Here is an 18,381-nt window from a genome sequence, read left to right as displayed (position 1 = left end):
AGGGGGGACACGGAGGAAGAAAGGAGGGGGACAGCAGAATGGCGAGGGACACGGAGGAAGAAAGGAGGGGGACAGCAGAACGGAGGGGGCGGTGACAGTCACCGGTGATCGTGTGTGTGGGAGTTACAAGCTGAAGGGGGGGGGGAGCTTGTAACTCGCCCACTTACCGCTGACTGTACAGGTATCGGGTGAAGTATCGGGAGCATTTGCCGTATTTACATGTACTCAGGCAAATGCTTAGTATCGGTATCATGACAACCCTAGTAAAACCCCTTTTATTCAGTTTGGGATAGAGTGTGGAAGGGTTAGACCTGCTGTAAAAGTTTTAAAGCTATCCCCAGAACAAGGAGGTAATGGTAAATACTGTAAAGGAGACACACGTTCCATCTAAGAGGGCAATTTTCTTCACTTTGGGAGATTTCTTTTACAGTCGACTCTAAAAGTATCATTCTGGTATAACCACTTGAAGTCCAGTGATGTACGGGTACGTTGGTGGTCAGCAAGTGGTTAAAGTTTGTAAACTTACTCCCCACACATTTACATTTTTGAATTCTGAATATTAAAGATAACAATAAATAAAAGGTACGAAGTAAAAAGTTAAAAAAAAGTGTAACAATCTTGGCAGATAAACATCAAGAAAAAGTGGTTCATATTTCATAACAAAGAAGCCAAACTGGAACTGATCAGATTTACCTTAGGTTCTTTTGCACTGCTAGAACTTTTCCCTTCAGTCTTTTTTTGCTTTGCAGAAGAGCTGCTCTTAGTGCTGCTCTCCTTAGTGCTGCCACTGCTGCTAGATTTCATTGAGGATGACTGACTAGCTGATCTTTTCCGCTGCCCATGCTCTGTCTTGGTTTCCTTCTGCTGAGCAGGTGGAGCTGGAGATGGCAGAGGATCTTTCTCTTTTACTGGATTCTGCTTGGATGACCTGTATAAAAAAACAAAAAAACATTTTGTTTTAATTAAAATAATAAAAAAAAAAGGTTATACAACTGTCCTTTATCTCCTCTTCTGAAGTCCGGAGTCCTCCCCCACCCACGGCACTCTCCACTACTTCTTGCAGATGCCCCCATAGAAAACCATGTGTTATAGGAACACTTGTGCAGGCATGTTCCTGAACCTGGCTGTGTGTACCCATCAGGGTTGCCAACCTCCTGCAGCATTATTTACAGACAAAACATGGAAAATTTACTGGCGGAGCACATATTTTTTTACTGGCAGCCTGAGAAATTATAGAACTCCTATTGAAAAGTAACAGTGAATATTTGAACAGTATAAACATGATATGGAAACACTGACAATACCTATAACAAAGTAATTTGCTTGATTTACACAAAAAGTCAACACAGCATGAAATTATCAGCCCCTGATATTTACTGGCAGTTGTAAAAAGAAAAAAAAAAAAAATATCAGATTTTTTCAAACTGTTATTAAATTTACTGGTGCCCACTGACATATAGTGCAGCTCAGACATGTCCCCAGCTCCCTCCTCACAGGATGTGATTGAGAGCAGCAGGAGCATATGGCTCTCACTCCTGCCTATGTCTCCTGCAAGACCAGGAGGAGAAGGGAAAAGAGCTGCAGCCGAGACAGTGCTGGATCGCCATCATAACTCAGCTGGTTAGTTTAGTTTAGTGTATACACTGGGCTTTTACTCTAATGTAACAAAAGTCTTGTGTGCCACTGGGGTGCAGAATTGTTTCAGGTTTTAGAATTGCCAGGTGAACACACTGTTGTCCTGGGTGTGTCAACCTATGGAAAGCGCCAAAAGGTAAAATAGGGTGCTCTATGGACAGTACATAAACAAGAGTGAAAACGTCTTGTATGTAAAACTAATCCAGCATGTTAAGAAAAAGCTGATAATGACAATCATCAATAACATACCAAACTACATATCATGACTTACTCTCTGCTGGATGCTTTGTGGTTTGATGCTTTTTCCTCCACCTTTGGTTTTTTGCTCTCATTCCCTCTGGAATCATCATCATTCTGTAGAAAAGAAAAAACGCAAAAGGAAATTGCATCAAAAAGTAAACAAGCAAGATGTGTCCCTACTATTTCTTTCCCAATGACTCAATGTCATACGATTTTAGCGTGACAGGAAGTTAGGTGAAATCTCCCCAACAGCAACACGGAAAAAAAAAAAGACAGATTGCAACCTTTCTCCACTCTACAAAAAGATGTCATTGTATCGCATCTGTGCTGGAGAGATAATATATGGATATTATCTATCACTTTAACGTCACTCAATAGGAGCTGACTGTATATTGTCTGAACTGTGAGAAATAGCACCATATGTTTTTCAATTCATCACCCTCTATTTCAAGGTTGTTATACAATATGGAGTGCACTGGGTTTTACAAAGCTTGACTCTTCGAGAGATCTCCCCTTTATGTTTTGTCCTGGTGACACCCTATGCGAAAGCAGGACAACAAGTGAGGAAAGTGTGTCCACAACAGGGACAATACTCATCAAGTTTTGGCTTGGGTTCGGGTTTTAAAACTGCAGTTGGTTTTTGAGGCTGTGGTCAGGACGGAACAGCATACCACATATGGTGGAAATGCCACAAGGTGCGACGAGTTTGGATAAGAGTTTACAACTTCATTTTTACTCTCACCCAAATCAACCCAATTAAATCTCCTAAGCTTGCCTTGTTGGGTTATAAAGTTGATGAAGCCTCGAAGGAGAAGCCTCACTTTCATATTTGTATCCGCTAGAATCACCATAGCTAGAAATTGGAGGTCCGCTGCCATCCCATTTGACCAAGTTAAGCACAAGCTTTCCTGGCTCATGGTCAACGAAAAGGCTTTCGGCAGTCTTGAAAGACAAAATAAAGGTTTTCGAAAAAGTCTGTGGTCCATGGATCAGTTACTTGACTGGTGACCCACGGGCAGCTCTGGTCTGATGGGCCTTTGGGTGGCATGGACTTGAGTCAATGTCCCATAAGCCACATGTAGTGTAGCCAATTGAAATCAACAGGCTGCCCTATGCGTGTCAAAGGTAAAACGAGCCATAAAATGTGAGCTCCCACTATGCTAGATGTGAATGGGGCCTGAAAGTGAAATTGGTGCAGTAACACAAAAACAATGAGGCTCCATTCACTTCTGTATGTTTCTTTGCATTTCAGAAATGTGCTGCACCAATAATCACATTTAAAATCGCACCAAGCTCCGCGTTAAACAAAAGTCCTGAAGCTTCTGCGTGTAGGGCAGCCCATTCAGGAGGATGGGCTGACCTATGTGTGATAAGTGAAAATGCTCCAAAACACCTCCCCACCTCGCTAAAAAAACAAAAAACAAACAAAAACGCAGGTGGGAATGTGAGTTCCCGCTATGCAGAGATGTGAATGGTGTTTGACAGCTGATTGTTTCTGTCCGCTCCCTCCTATGTACTTGTATAAAGATGGCCATACACTATGCAATCTGATTGCATATTGTGTATTTAGTGAGAAGGGTAATCACTGATTGATTGCATTTTATTTTAAAAACTGCAGCTGGTAATGGGTGGGTAGGTAGGGGGGTGAATGATGCAGGGTGTGTGCCAATGAGGTCAGCTGGTCAACTCATTGTGTCATGACCTATAGTCTGACCAGCAAGTAAGGCAAAACTAATGGATACGTTTGGAAACGTTGATGAGGACAAGTAAAGTGAGTGTCTGTGGATGTAGATTTAATGGAAAGCGTTGATATTTTTGCAAAAAAAAAAAAAAAAAAGTACATTAAAGTGGATTTAAACCCGATTCATGAAATTTGAGCTGGGCACATATATCTGCAACGTTTTATCGCTCTTCAAAGCCCTGTGTCCCATAGCTGTCTCCTGCTCCATTTTTCTGTTATCAGCATGGTAAGTTCTCCATCACATGTGATAAAAGCAGCCAAAGTTTTGTGTTGGGGAGGATGCTATAAATAGATTAGCAGAGCCCTGAAATATACATGAACAGAGCTGAAAGTCTCTACCTATAAAGGAGAGGGGGTGTGTGCCTTTCCTCCAATCAGCTGTCTTGGCTGTATGCCCAGGCTTAACCAGGAAGAGAAAATCAGCTAACACAAAGAGCACATTCTAAAGGATATATACAGTTGAAGACAGCAGATATACATGTAAAACTTATGTAGGGAGATTTGTTTCATTCCTGTGTATCATCTGAGGCTGTTCACTTCACTAGGTATATGTGAGGGTTTACATCCGCTTTAATGCTATATTGGTACATAGGGGAGATGGAATTTAGAAAAAGAAAAAAAAAAAAAAAAAAAGGTGAACAAGGCTCACCTTATCCTTTATTAACGCTTGAGCATAATGTCATAAGCTCGCAACCAAGTGCCTCAGTGATGTCGGAAAGTGGCGATTGAGGGATACCTCTCAAGTTAATGTGGGGCAGAGGGTTGTATACCTTCTGCCTCCCTTCTTTGGAATAATAATGTAAACATATTGTTGCAATTTACAATGATCTTGTGCATATCCTAAAAACTACCATATATAAAGTGAATCAACAAAAATGATGAATTAATGCAATAATGTGAAATAAATTACATATGATGTTCATCCAAACAATAGTGACAAAATGCATGAATTATGTGCAGTGAAGTCAATAGATAAAAGTATTCCAATTGTTCAAAGTAGTAAAGATGAAGCATCGATGAAAATAACTTGGTAATTAATCCATTAGGTGAAACCGCTGACACCACACCACTGTGCTCACAGAACCCTCACACCCTCATAAGTCATATGCCTTGCAACATGATCCAATAGAAACGACAAATTCCCCTTCCAGGATCCAAGATCAACAGTGTGCCTTTTTTATATCAGAGAATTCCACCCGACATATACGATGTTCCGTTCCACATGTAAGGTAAATAAGCCAATAGTGTATTACCAAGGAGTTTATTAAGATTAAAAATACCTGCTTACATGAAAGAAGCAGCAAATGCGCCAAAGAGAAACACATTCGGCGTTCACGCCACCTCACAAGTCACTTCAGGTCCACGGTATACTCCGGCCACGCCCTACGTGTTACATCATGTGACGTAACGCATAGGGCGTGGCCGGAGTAACCTGTGGACCGGAAGCCCTTTTAATGGTAATACACCATTGGTAGCTTATTTACCTCTCATGTGGAACGGAACATCGTATATGTGGGGTGGAATTCTCTGATAAAAAAAAGGTACAGTGTTGATCTTGGATCCTGGAAGGGGAATTTGTCGTTTCTATTGGATCATGTTGCAAGGCATATGACTTATGAGGGTGAGGGTTCTGTGAGCACAGTGGTGTGGTGTCAGCGGTTTCTATTGGATCATGTTGCAAGGCATAAGACTTATGCCTATGAGGTGAGGGTTCTGTGAGCACAGTGGTGTGGTGTCAGCGGTTTCACCTATTGGATTAATTACCAAGTTATTTTCATTGATGCTCCATCTTCACTACTTTGAGCAATTGGACTACTTTTATCTATGGACTTCACTGCACATAATTCATTACTTTTGTCACTATTGTTTGGATGAACATCATATGTAATTAATTTCACATTATTGCATTAATTCATCATTTTTGTTGATTCACTGTATATATGGTAGTTTGTAGGATATGCGCAAGATCACTGTAAATTGTAACTATTTGTGTAGTTGTGAACACTATTAGGTTTTGCTGCATTTCCATTTTAGTTTTATTTTATTTAGTAGTAGTAGCGCAGAGGAACATTATACACATTTAATGTAAACATATTCATTTTGTCAGTATTTGAGCACTTTGCATTACCTCAATATCTATGTTATTGTTTCTCTACCCTTTGTAAAAACATTGAAACAGAAAAAAAAAACTGCAGTTTGATTGAACTGGACTGTGAAATAATGAATAACCTTTTAAAAAAGACTTGCTACCTTCGCCAACACTCTGCCAAGTTGAATACCGCATGGTGAGAGCCTTCTACATCCACTTGTGTGCCTTAGCAGGGTTCTCTGGACACATGAGGCAGATTGAAGGAAGAAATGCTGGGTGTGTATTTTTATTTAGTAATTTAGTAGATCTTTCTTTTTAAGCTTAATTGGTAAACCAACTTTCTGGCAGTTGGGTTTCGTCACAGACCAGTATTAAATTTTATATCTGTAGACGAAAACAAGAAGGCCTCTCCCACAGTTTATCAGTGTGGCTAAACTCTGTTTCAACACACCAGTAACCATGATGGACTTTGAAACAGTGAAAGTGACATTTTTTTTTTTTTTTTTTTTTTTTATAGAACACGATTCACAGTGGGAAGAGGGTGGAGAAACATACCCTGCTTTACAGCCGGCTCGGTTCACACTAGCTGACTCCAAAATATTTTCAGTGCAACATTGTAGTCTGACTTTAATCAGACATACACGCTCTGAGGATTTTTGTTTATAAATCATCAAGTGAAGATCACTGGCAACTGTGTAAAGCTGGCCACAGATGGTTCGAGGAACCGGCTGAGATGCGAACCATGTACGGGCAGGCTGAATGTACCAAAGTTGATTGATTAACTTGGGAACAACCAGCCTGCAGGATTTTACATGCGATTATTACTAGCGACTGTTATAACTGCAAGCAATAATCACTGTGTTCTCTGGCAGGGACAGCTGCTCCCGCCTGGAAGAACACAACATCTCTGTGGGAGGGATTCTCCTTTCAACATGGTTGATGGGGGAATCAAGTAAATTTATTTCCTGCAACCTGTGGTTACAGGAAAGAAATTCACTCCATCTATGGCTGGCCTAAGCGTGATGTCCTGACATACAGGACTTCAAGACCTCTACACTGCTCTTGCATCTCCCTCTCATATAGGAGAGAGGCCCATAAAAAGCGTCTATGGGGGGCGTGGCTTGGATGGCTTCCGGAGCGGACGTGTCTCCTTAGAGCTCCTGACCAGATCCGCCTGCAAACAGCTAAAAGCAGCTAAAAAGCACCGAAAACATGGGTAAACCTCGCAAGGCTAAAGACCCGGAACCCAGGGGACATGCCACAAGATCTTCTTCGGCTCCCCCGCCCCTCATTACGGAGTACTTTGGCCTCGGAGCTCCGGCGGGACACCACGAGGCCAAGATGGCGCCGGCGCCACCGTCATATGCAGCGGCCCTCTCCTCCTCTTCTCCGCGGCATTCTCCGGGACAGCGAACGGACAGGTATGCCTCTGAGGGGGACTTGATACCCGATCGCCCACCGCTCCCACCTATTGACACCCAGGCCGGCCCTACGCTATCCCACATGGGTGACACACTAGGCAGCCTGTCTCAGCCGTTTCCTCCCTGCCTACTGGGGCCTACACCAACACCGAGCGCAGGCTAAGCCTCTCCTCTGTGGGAATCCTCAGTCCAGGAATGGGACCCAAACTCCCTGCCACAGAGACCCCAGGCTACAAGGGACAAGTCATCATCCTCATCCCTGCAGCACAAGGAAGCTAATATAGCGGCAAGGCCTCCCTCACCGCAGCGGCGTGAAGAGCTGCAGGGGGCTTATTCACATGTAGCTCACGCAGCTCAAATACACGCCAGGGATCCGACGGGTCAGTCTACATTCAAGACCCCTCCACATGCACTACAGAGGGGGCCTTCCCCACTGGATACTTCTTCCATTACTATGAGGGATCCACATGCCCATATCACAATGGACCCTGACCCTGAACCTGATTCATGTACCTCCTGGAGGGATTATGTCCGCTGCATGCCCACGAAACAGGATTTTCGTATGCTCATTCAAGAGGTACGTGACACATGTAGATCTGAAATCAACATGCTCCGCACGGATTTACACCACCTGTCTGCTAAAGTCCATTCTATAGAAGAAGAAGCATACGATACAAAGATGGAAGTCTCTCATATACATGATCGATTATCCACGCAAGCTTCAGCTCTTAGAGAGTTTCAACGCCATCTCGAGGATCTTGACAACAGAGGCAGACGTAACAACATTAGAGTCCGTGGCCTCCCAGAAGCGACCCATGACGAGGACTTGCAAGTCACACTGCAAGCCATCTTCAACAACGTTCTGGGTCGCCCGGAAAATCAAAGAGTCAAGCTGGACAGAGCCCATCGCGCTCTTCGCCCCCGAGGGCCAGGCCCAAGACCAAGAGATGTAATTTGCAGGGTCCATAACTACGCCCTAAAGGAAGATATAATGAGAAAAGCGCGCAACATGCGCACCATTGATTTTGATGGAGCCCCCATACAGCTGTACCCGGACTTGTCCTGGATCACCCTTCAGCAAAGACGCTCCCTACAGCCACTCTTCACAACACTAAAGGAACATGACTTTCGCTACCACTGGGGTTTCCCCTTTAGCCTCACAGCAAAGAAAGATGGAAGATCCACCACACTGCGATACCCGGAAGATCTCCATTCGTTCTGTAAGGACTTGGACATTCCGGTTCCCCCCACACCTGGGTGGGACCCCCTACCCACTCCACCACCCCGTCCGGAGCCCTGGGTTCAGGTGAACGGGAGAAAGCGACAGAGGCCACATCCCAACAGCCCCTTGGCAAATACCTACCAGAGATGACTTTCCTTTTCTTTTTTTTGCTTTTTCGTTTTGCTGACCAAAAAGCCCCAGATCAGGATAAGTTCCTAGCAGAGATGTTATGAATACTACTTAGCATGCTGAAAGCTCAGGAAATAAGCTGTTTTTCTTGTTTTTCTTTTTCACAGAGGGCTAGCCCCTAAGTCTTACTTTTTCAATTCCACTAGGTGGAAATACGGGTTAAAGATTTAGCACTTATGCAACTTTAAGGTACAGGATTATTGCTGATATGCTACGGTTATGCTCCACTTCTCACAAATTATCGATAGGGTCCTCCCCCTCTCTCCTTTTCCCCCTTTCCCTCCATCCCGTTATCCTGGCCCTTACCCCCCCCCCCTCACCCCACACTTACCCTTTCCCACCCCCTCCTTCCCCTCCCTGTCCTCCCATCCCTCACCCCACTAGAATGTGTTAACATAGGTACCTAATGGCCCTTACCCATCCCAGGGCTTCTAAAGAATTACTGGACAGGGCTGATGGGTTTATACCCTACCAACATTTTCAATATTGGGGCAGTAGGCCCATCACTGAGCATAAACAGCATTAGTTGAGTTTATCTGCTGCCTTGGTCTACATCACATGGTTATCTGCTTACTAACTGTTAAAAGAAAGTTCTTCCTTATTTTGCTGCTCCATTACGGTGTGCTGAATAATTACTTAACTGCAGGCGGATCTGGGAGGGGATAGCGGCCGTTTTGGGACTGTCCTATCCTCCCCCGGGAGACCTTCGAATGGCTTCCCTTATAACCCCTGTGGAGAGTAATGTTTTCATTCCCCACGTGGGGGGGGACCCTCCGAGGGTTTCCAACCCACCACTCTGTTTGAGTGGGTCAAACTTCATTTGGTTACAACGTGTTTTTACACTAACCTTTGTTTTTTTCTTCTTTGTCGTCCACTTCTCCTTCTATTCTTTCACCCCTGGCTTCTCTCCTTTCTGTCTCCCTGTAATTTGGTGTACTGTGGGTGCCCCCCGCCTCTGGAGCCCAGACCTGGCCCGGAAGAGCGTGTTCCTGGTTGGGTATGTACCTTATATGAAAGTCCACTTGATTATCATCCCCTGCATCCAAGCGTATTCCACTCATCTAGGTAAGCTAATGCTTCTTATATTTTTACCACCCAATGATTGACATATTATCATTAAATGTGAAAGGTCTCAATTCCAATACCAAACGAAGCTTAGCCCTAAAGGAATTTAGAAGATCTAAAGCTGACATTATTTTCACCCAGGAAACACATCTCACTAAGACTGATAATATGGCATTCGCCACTAAGTATTACTCCCAGATATATCTGGCTTCTAATCCCCGTAAACGAACAGGTGTGGCCATTTTATTCAAAAAAAGACTCCCCTTTTAAATTACAATCACTAATTTCGGACCCCCTAGGACACTATATCATCCTGAGAGGCACGTGGAAAAATGCTGACCTTACACTTTGTAATATATACGCCCCTAACACTAACCAAACCTCCTTCCTATCTAAAGTGTACAAACGACTATTTGCATTTCCCCATCAGTACCTGGTCATTGGTGGAGACTTTAACCTGACCTTCTCCTCTTGCCTAGATAGACACTCTCTCGGACAGAGACAGGCCCCCAAGAGACGGTGCTCTCTCTTCCGCCAATTGACCAGGAAATACGCCCTGTTTGACTGTTGGAGAACTGCAAACCCTTCAGCTAAACAATTCACTTTTTACTCCCACCCGCATAAATCCCACTCGCGCATAGATTATATTTTTGTAAACGCCCCAACCCTGAGGGCTCATGAGAACTCAGACATTCAGGCCATCTCATGGTCGGATCATGCCCCAATATCCCTGTCTCTGGCATTGTCCCCGGGAACCCTCCGTACATGTCACTGGCGATTGAATGATTTCCTGCTTAAACATGACCCTTCCAGGGAGGACCTGGAAAAAACAATGAAACAATATATTGCGGAAAACAGTTTACCAGAGATCTCCATCGCTACTCTCTGGGAGGGTCACAAAGCGGTCCTTAGGGGCCAATGTATCTCGTTATCTACGGCGCTACAGAGGAATGCTAACACGGCCCGCATAGCCCTATTGGCTAAGCTTAAACAACTGGAAACAAGGTTGCTCACCTCTCCATCCTTAAAAACCCTTAGAGAGATTGTACAGGTACGGGCCGGTCTTAGTGATATAGATGTGGGTAAAATCGAGAAGGCGCTAATACGATTACGACAAACCTACTATGACAAAGCAAACAAGCCACATACACTATTAGCTAAACAACTGCGAGACAAACTCGCGACTACCTCCATCACCCATCTTAACAATCGAATGGGACCTCCCCAAACACATCCCACCAAGATTGCTCAGATCTTCCATGATTACTATTCGACCCTGTATAATAATCCGGACGTTCCACATAACCCTCCCCCACAAGATCTATCCCAAAGAATCTATTCCTATTTAGAAGAGTCTGACACACCGAGACTCACCCCCTCCGCCTTGACCACACTAAACTCCCCCATTACAGAGGAAGAGATTACAGACACAATTAAATCACTCCCAAACAACAAAGCCCCAGGCCCTGATGGGCTTCCATATCAGTACTACAAAACTTTCTTATCGCACCTACTCCCCCATATGACAACACTGTTTAATGCATTTCTGTCTGAGACACCCATACCACAAGACATGCAAAACTCCTACCTCACGCTGATCCCCAAACCTGGCAAAGATCACAGCTTGCCTTCAAATTATAGACCTATTGCGCTACTTAACGCTGATCTTAAAATCTTTACAAAATTATTAGCTAATAGATTAAACAATTTTATGCCATCACTGATCCATAAAGACCAGGTAGGCTTTATACCCATGAGGCAAGCAGGGGACAATACCCGCAAGGTTATTGACCTGGTAGAGGTAGCAAACAGGACCAAAGTAGAGGCACTACTGCTCAGCCTCGATGCAGAAAAAGCTTTTGACAGGCTAAGTTGGCCTTTCCTGTTTGCTACCCTACGGCGAGCCGGAATTACGGGGCCCTTTTTGCGAGCCATTCATCATCTATATTCATCCCCATCCGCCATGGTGCGTACTCAACACGCAACTTCCAACACCTTTTCGATTTCAAATGGGACGCGGCAAGGATGCCCGCTCTCACCGCTCCTTTATGCCCTTTGCATAGAACCCTTAGCTGCCCACATCAGGGAAAACTCAAACATACATGGCATCCCAGTTTGAACCAGAGACTTTAAAATCTCCCTATACGCCGATGACGTCCTCCTTACACTCACGCAACCCCACATCTCCCTGCCGAACCTACATAAGGAACTAGATAGATACAGTGACTTATCGGGATATAAGATAAACAACTCTAAAACAGAGGCTCTCCCTATTAATATGCCTTCTCAAACACAAACGGCCCTTGCGCAAGCATTTACTTACTCCTGGAAAACTTCCTCCTTAAAATACCTAGGAGTCCACCTCACGACCACATACGATTCCTTATACAAAGCCAACTTCCCCCACATATACACCACTATTAGAGCCTCACTGAATAAATGGAAACCCCTAAAATTGTCCCTTTTTGGACGATTGGCTACCCTTAAAATGATGATCCTACCTCAACTGCTATACTTATTTGAGACACTTCCGATACCTATCCCAGCCACACACCTAAAGAGACTGCAGGGTGACCTGATTAATTTTTTCTGGAACTACAAGGGACACCGGGTTGCTAAATCGGTTCTCTATGCCCCCCGTAACCAAGGAGGCTTGGCGTTCCCTAATATAATCAAATATTACCTGGCAGCTCAACTTCGCCCTGTAGCCTCTTGGTGTACCTTGCACGCCTTCAATCGTTGGACACAAATTGAAAAGCTATGGTTAGCCCCCATACATCCGAACTCACTATTGTGGAGTTCTGATGTGGCTTCTGAAAACTTGCAGTTGCTGGGACCAATGTCCCTCCTACGTCAGCTATGGAGGCGAGCAAAATTCGCACATCCCCTTACCACCCCTTCCTCACCGGTCACGTCCTTCTTATTTACCCCCAACATCCCGGATAGTTTGACCTCCCAGATGTCCCATTTCTGGATGGAAAGGAACCTATTCCGCTATGGCCAACTGATAGACCCTAAGACCCGCATTTTAAGGACATTTCAAGACTTGCAAAAAGAATTTGACATTCCCAAACAGGCCTTCTTCAGCTACTTACAAATACGACACTATGCACAATCTTTAGTCCCTGACCTCCATTTCTCCCCGCTAACTGATTTTGAAAAGCTGTGCTTGGAGAGCTCATCCCCTAAAGGCATGATTTCACAAACTTATCAGCTCCTAACGTGTGATTTCTCACCAGAGGGACCCCGACACGCATACATGGGTAAATGGGAGCGAGCCTTGGGTGTAGACCTTCCTCTCCACATATGGCAACTCTTTTGGTCTCAAGCCACCAAAAGCTCTATGTGTACGCTATATAAAGAGAACCAATACAAGATTTTGTTCCATTGGTATAGGACCCCTGACTTGCTCCACTCCATGTATCCATTGACTGACTCTCGCTGCTGGCGGTGCCATAAGGATAGGGGAACGCTATACCACATTTATTGGACATGCCCCGATTGTACCATACTGGGAGTTGGTGCACTCCCTCCTGGAGGCCATCCTTGGTCCGGGGGTGCCTTTCGACCCGAAGGTTTTCGTACTAGGTCTCCCACCAATCTCCCTCTCTAAAAGATCCAAAAAACTTCTATCACATATATTAACAGCCGCACGTTGCCTGGTGGCATTAAAATGGAAACAGAGGGAACCACCTTCGATGTCGGAACTGCATTCTAGGATCAGGGAGGTCAAAAGGATGGAGTATCTCACGGCCTCCTTAAACGACAAACTTGAAAAACATAACCAAATATGGGAATTATGGGTCCTCTTTGAAAACCCCATAACTTAATATGCCTTGGGACGGCCTCGGGAGGTTTGGTCTTTCCCTCTGGTGAGTGGGTACTGGGCTCCTGGGGTGGGGTACGATCCCACTGCTTTCATCTTCTTTTCCTACTTTCCCTACCCAACTCTACTTATCCCACCCTGGACTTCCCACTAACCCCCCTTCTTCTCAATTCTTCTCATTAATTTTTATTTCTACACTTTTTTCTATTAATTCTTATTCTTTTTTTTCCCTTTTTTTTTTTTTTCCTTCTTCTGTTAAGATGTACAAGGTATACAACCAGTGGTATAAATCTAGAGTCAGTCCACCTGTTATCATTTTTCCCTCTTCTTACCTAACATTCAGACAAGATATGTACAATGGCTCTTACTCCATGTTACGACTGTTACTAGAGCTGGGCTCTTCTCTGGAAACGACTATGGCACCTTATTATGTATCACCTTGTACTTTAATTTTCTATATGTGTTCTATTATGAAAAACTTAATAAAAATTGTCAATTTTCAAAAAAAAAAAAAGCGTCTATGATGCAATATTAATCTCTAAAATAAACAAGCAGGCCCAAGGTCCAGGAAATCAAATTGAAATACACATGCAACTGAGAAGAACAAGGGCACCGTGATCATGCACCATGACAAAGTTGAGGTTTATACAATTAAACCACCCTATTCTTCAAAAACCTAATAAAGAAACCTGAAAAGCACCTGCTCCCAACAAAAATTTAACTTTTGTTATTCACCATAAAATCCCTCTCTCTCAGTTCATAGACAGACACAGCTCTTCTGATTCTTGACCACAGGGTTTATAGCGCCACCTAAGGTAGGAGGTTCTTGAGAAAGGGGTTGCTTACATCCCTGAAACATTGGTTTTTCCTCCTCCTTGCTTTTCACCAGGGTCTGGCTTAGTGATCCTTTTCATTACTTTATTCTCTGTGTACTGAATGCCTGTATGTTTTTCTGAACATCAGCTCTTAAACGTTCTAAATGTAGCTCACTGTACTTATATAAATGCATGTATTTTTGTTGGTGTGGTTTCAACAGTGAATACCTTTGTTGTATTCTGCTTGATGTGATATGACAGATTTTGATAAATGTACCTACTGTATAATTGTATGTATATGCCTAATACAAATGTATTGCTAAAGCATTTTTGTTATGTGGTGTGCTTACTCTATATATTTAAAATTATTATGCTAACAAAACAAACACTGTGGAGAGGTTTAAATACCCTGAAAAATAAATTTACTGTTGGTTGCTGAATAATGGAGTAATAGTGGTTTGGGGATCTTGATTGCTAATTCAAAATCCCAAATACTCCCAAAGGGAGGCTTTTGGAGGACTGAAAGTACCAAGTTCAGGTCCCACAGCGGCAGCGGGGAACACACAGGAGGCGCCATATGATGAACCCCTTTGATGAAAATGCGTATCAAGGAATGCGTGGCCAAGAGACCCCAAAAAAAGACCGCAGGGGCAGAAACCTGCCTTTAATGGTATTCTGAGCAAAGTGTTATGCAAGGCTGCATTGGAGAAAGGCCAAAACCCAAGCCACTGAGAAAGAATGTGGATGGACACCCAGAGAGGTAGACTTGCGTGAATTCAATATTGTAGGGAATCACCGAACTGGACAACCCTGTTTCTCAAAACCTGGCTTTATTAGCCGTGCAAGCCAGAGACAGTAAAAGAGGGTGGCTAGACTGGACCCTGGGACAGGAGGTCTGCCCCAAAGAGGCAGTCAACAGGGAGCATCCGTGACCAGCAGTGCCACGTGGCATACCACAGACAAGGCCAGTCTGGAGCTACCTGAAGGACTGGAATCCCTGCGGCATTTATCCTGCACTAAAGGCGAGAGGGCAGCTTGATAGGAGGAAGAGCATAAATGAAACAGATACTGGCCCCACAGTGTCACCAGCACATTTGTTGTATTAGCCAGGGGGTCCTGCACTCTCGCCACAAAACTTGGTATCTTACTGTTAAAGTGGGACACCAGAAGTTCCAAATCTGAGATCCCCTGGCATAGGCTAGGGGACCCCAGATCTAATGGAACACATCTGGGGGACCACTCCCCCTGATCCGTTGTCTGGCAACTGAGGTAATCTGCCTGCCAATTCTACAGGGTCCTTATCTGATTGACTCCTGACTGGGAGCCCCCGGAGAAGATCCGTCCTGTGCTCTAGACACAGCCTGATCACTCGGAGTCCCAGGGCATTGATGGGTAGCCACAGTACAGCAAACTAGTGCCAATCTCCAACTCAGGACACCCCCCATAGCCAGACAAGCTGGTATCCATTGTGACTACCATCCAGGGGAGCGTGAGGAGGACTTCCCCTCCTGTAGGGGAGGGGATCTGAGCTACTAGCCTTGTTGACTGGCCCAGACTAATCTGGTTGTCCAGGGAAGCAGGAGACTCATCCAATGACAACAGGATTTCCCTCTGCAGAACCCCTGTATGGAACTAGGCATAAAGGACCAATTGGTCGGCCAGATCTATGTACACCATGTACACTTCTCTGGTGGACAAACTTTGCCACAGAACCTTGGCCTATTCAGTAAGCGTTTGGCACACCAGGATTGTAGCCAATACATGCCGCAACGTTGATCCTGCAATGGAAGACAGAGCAGGAGACAGAATCTGCCCAGAGGTCTGCAGGATCCATAAAGGAGGGAGACTCCTCCACCGCTATCACAGCCGCTTTATCCAACCTCTTCGGTCAGAGGCAGAAGACTTGACCAAACTGATCGGGGAATCAGGGGAGGCATCTTCAGGACTCACATAAAATGGGGGCGCTTCCTGCTTGCCTTGCACCAAACGCTTCCTCCAACCAGGAGATGTGCGACTTCAGGACTGCCAACAGCATGTCTAGGGGGACTGAGGAACAGCCACCTCCATAAAGGGATCAGGAGGGCACACGTGTGTCAGAGAAAATGGCAATGCACTTCACCATCCAGCTCCTACACAAGTTAATGGGGATCACTGGCGAGATGGTCACCGCCCGGTGGCTACAAGAAAATGGCCGCCATGCACATCCCCAGCCAGCTCCCATACAAGTGAATGGAAAGGTCCACTGTAAAAAATGGCAACCCTTCCTGTCGACTCCAATACGGTCACTGGATCACCGGCCACAGTAAAGCACACGGTGGCCACAATGCAGCCTCCTGGACTTCCACCATGCAGATGCCGCAGGCCGACCACCCCAGGGAGTACCCATGCCCCACACTGCGTCCTGGGAGGGAAAGGGTGCATCTACTTACTGATCCAGCCAAGCTTGCGGGTAAAGGCTCCCATGACAGATCCTCCTCCCACCAAAGTGGGGGGGCTGTCGGCCAGAGTAACACTGGGGCACAGACTCCAGCACCCAGTCATGTGTGTCCCTGCAAGATGTTTAACTAGCTTGCTGCCCTGGTCCAGGATGGGACTGTCACAGCCGACTCCGTATGCGGCTAAAGGTCTGCGTGTACTCGTTGGCCAGACTGGGGTAACCACTAGGTCTAGATTATCTAGCCCATTGCCAAGCCTGGCATCCATCGTCCAGAGCTATATTGAACTGTTTAGCATATTGAGTATAGTAGCAGGACTTGTTTTGAATATTTTCTAACACTTTATCATATTCCCTTTTTCATACTTATATCACATTCAATATAATGCTTTTTTGAGCACCTATTAGTTGAATAGGCCCTTCCCTCATTCCATGGCCATTACACTAGTATTTACACAATACCCACCCATTTGTACTTATCGCCCTCACTTCTTCTTTGCAAATCTTATTTTTATCCTCTCACATCGATTGTGGTTTTGTCATTTACTTACAAGGAATATTCCTTTTCATTAGTTTCACTTTTTACATTATTACCTCGTAGTTTATACTCACACTTATATCCCTTTTTCCATTATAAGTCGTAATTTTTCACATGCCCACTATTTCACATTCACATTTATATTTCACATCATATTTCAGTAATACTTGTTAAATTATTTAGTATAAGACACTTTTTTGATACCTGTGATAACTAATACATACATTTTTAATATATAAATCATGGCTTATTTCTAGCATATAATACAAGTGTACTGAAATGTATTGGATACTCATTGGGACCTTTGCTGCAGGTGTCAGGATTTTTCTTTCTTTCCCTATTCTTTGTTGGTTGCATTTAGCGTGACTCCTTGTTAGTCACATGGGAGCGAACTTCTCCCTTGGAGTATGTGACAAGAACGCACGGTATCATCGATTGACTTTAAAAGGAACCCTGGTCAGGAGATTGTCCATTTACACTCTTCATTGGTAACTATGGCACTCTACAATTTATCCTTGTAAACACGAGGGATTGTTTGTAGAAATTTATATTGTTGATATACATAAACAATGCTTGTATATTAATTTGACAGCAAATTAATCCCCTGAGGAAGACTTGGACCATGCACGTCAAAACGTGTTGGGAATTTGTATACCAGATATTTGACTAAATAACATGTACTGTTGTATGGTTATATCATTGTAGAATTGAATGATACATATCTCTGACCAGAGCTCATATTTTAAATGTTTACTTGTTTATGTCTTGTTGCTACTTTTTCAATAAAAAAACATTTCCAAAATTTATTTTTAATGATTGTAATTTCGTTGCGGAAAAACCTCACTGGGGGAGACTTTTCCATATTGTAACCCATTTGGGGCGGCAGCAATTGTATCACTCACATTCATGTGTCCTTCCCATGCTAAGAAAAAGTTAGTATAAATACCTTTTCTGCAGGCATTCCTACCCGATCTCCAGTGGCGGAAGCTCTGATCCCACGCTGAGCTGTCAGCCGCGGCTTCGCTGTGTGGGTGGGTGCAGAGGACATGTCCGTCAACAGAAGCCCCATAGTAACTCTATGGGCTACGTCACTTCCCATTCATTTCACAGCCGCCGGACGTGTACTCAGCAGAGCTTCTGCCGCTGGAGATCGGGTCGAATTGTCT

General features: G+C 44.4%; 1 protein-coding gene across 3 annotated transcripts in view; it reads right to left on the bottom strand.

Annotated features, from left to right (window-relative positions):
• Positions 1–18,381, bottom strand: part of AFF4 (ALF transcription elongation factor 4) — a 235,251-nt gene that overhangs the window by 47,124 nt on the left and 169,746 nt on the right. For all 3 annotated transcript variants that reach the window (XM_073620658.1, XM_073620659.1, XM_073620657.1), the window contains 2 exons: positions 1,907–1,989; positions 694–928 (listed from right to left, as the gene is read on the bottom strand). In XM_073620658.1, coding sequence (XP_073476759.1) covers positions 694–928; positions 1,907–1,989 — 318 coding nt within the window. The remainder of the gene's footprint in view (positions 1–693; positions 929–1,906; positions 1,990–18,381) is intronic.

The sequence above is a fragment of the Aquarana catesbeiana genome, linkage group LG03 (assembly GCF_042186555.1).
Source record: "Aquarana catesbeiana isolate 2022-GZ linkage group LG03, ASM4218655v1, whole genome shotgun sequence".
NCBI classification, from domain to species: domain Eukaryota; kingdom Metazoa; phylum Chordata; class Amphibia; order Anura; family Ranidae; genus Aquarana; species Aquarana catesbeiana.
Note: the sequence above shows the minus strand (reverse complement) of the source record. Positions and strands in the feature narration are given on the sequence as shown.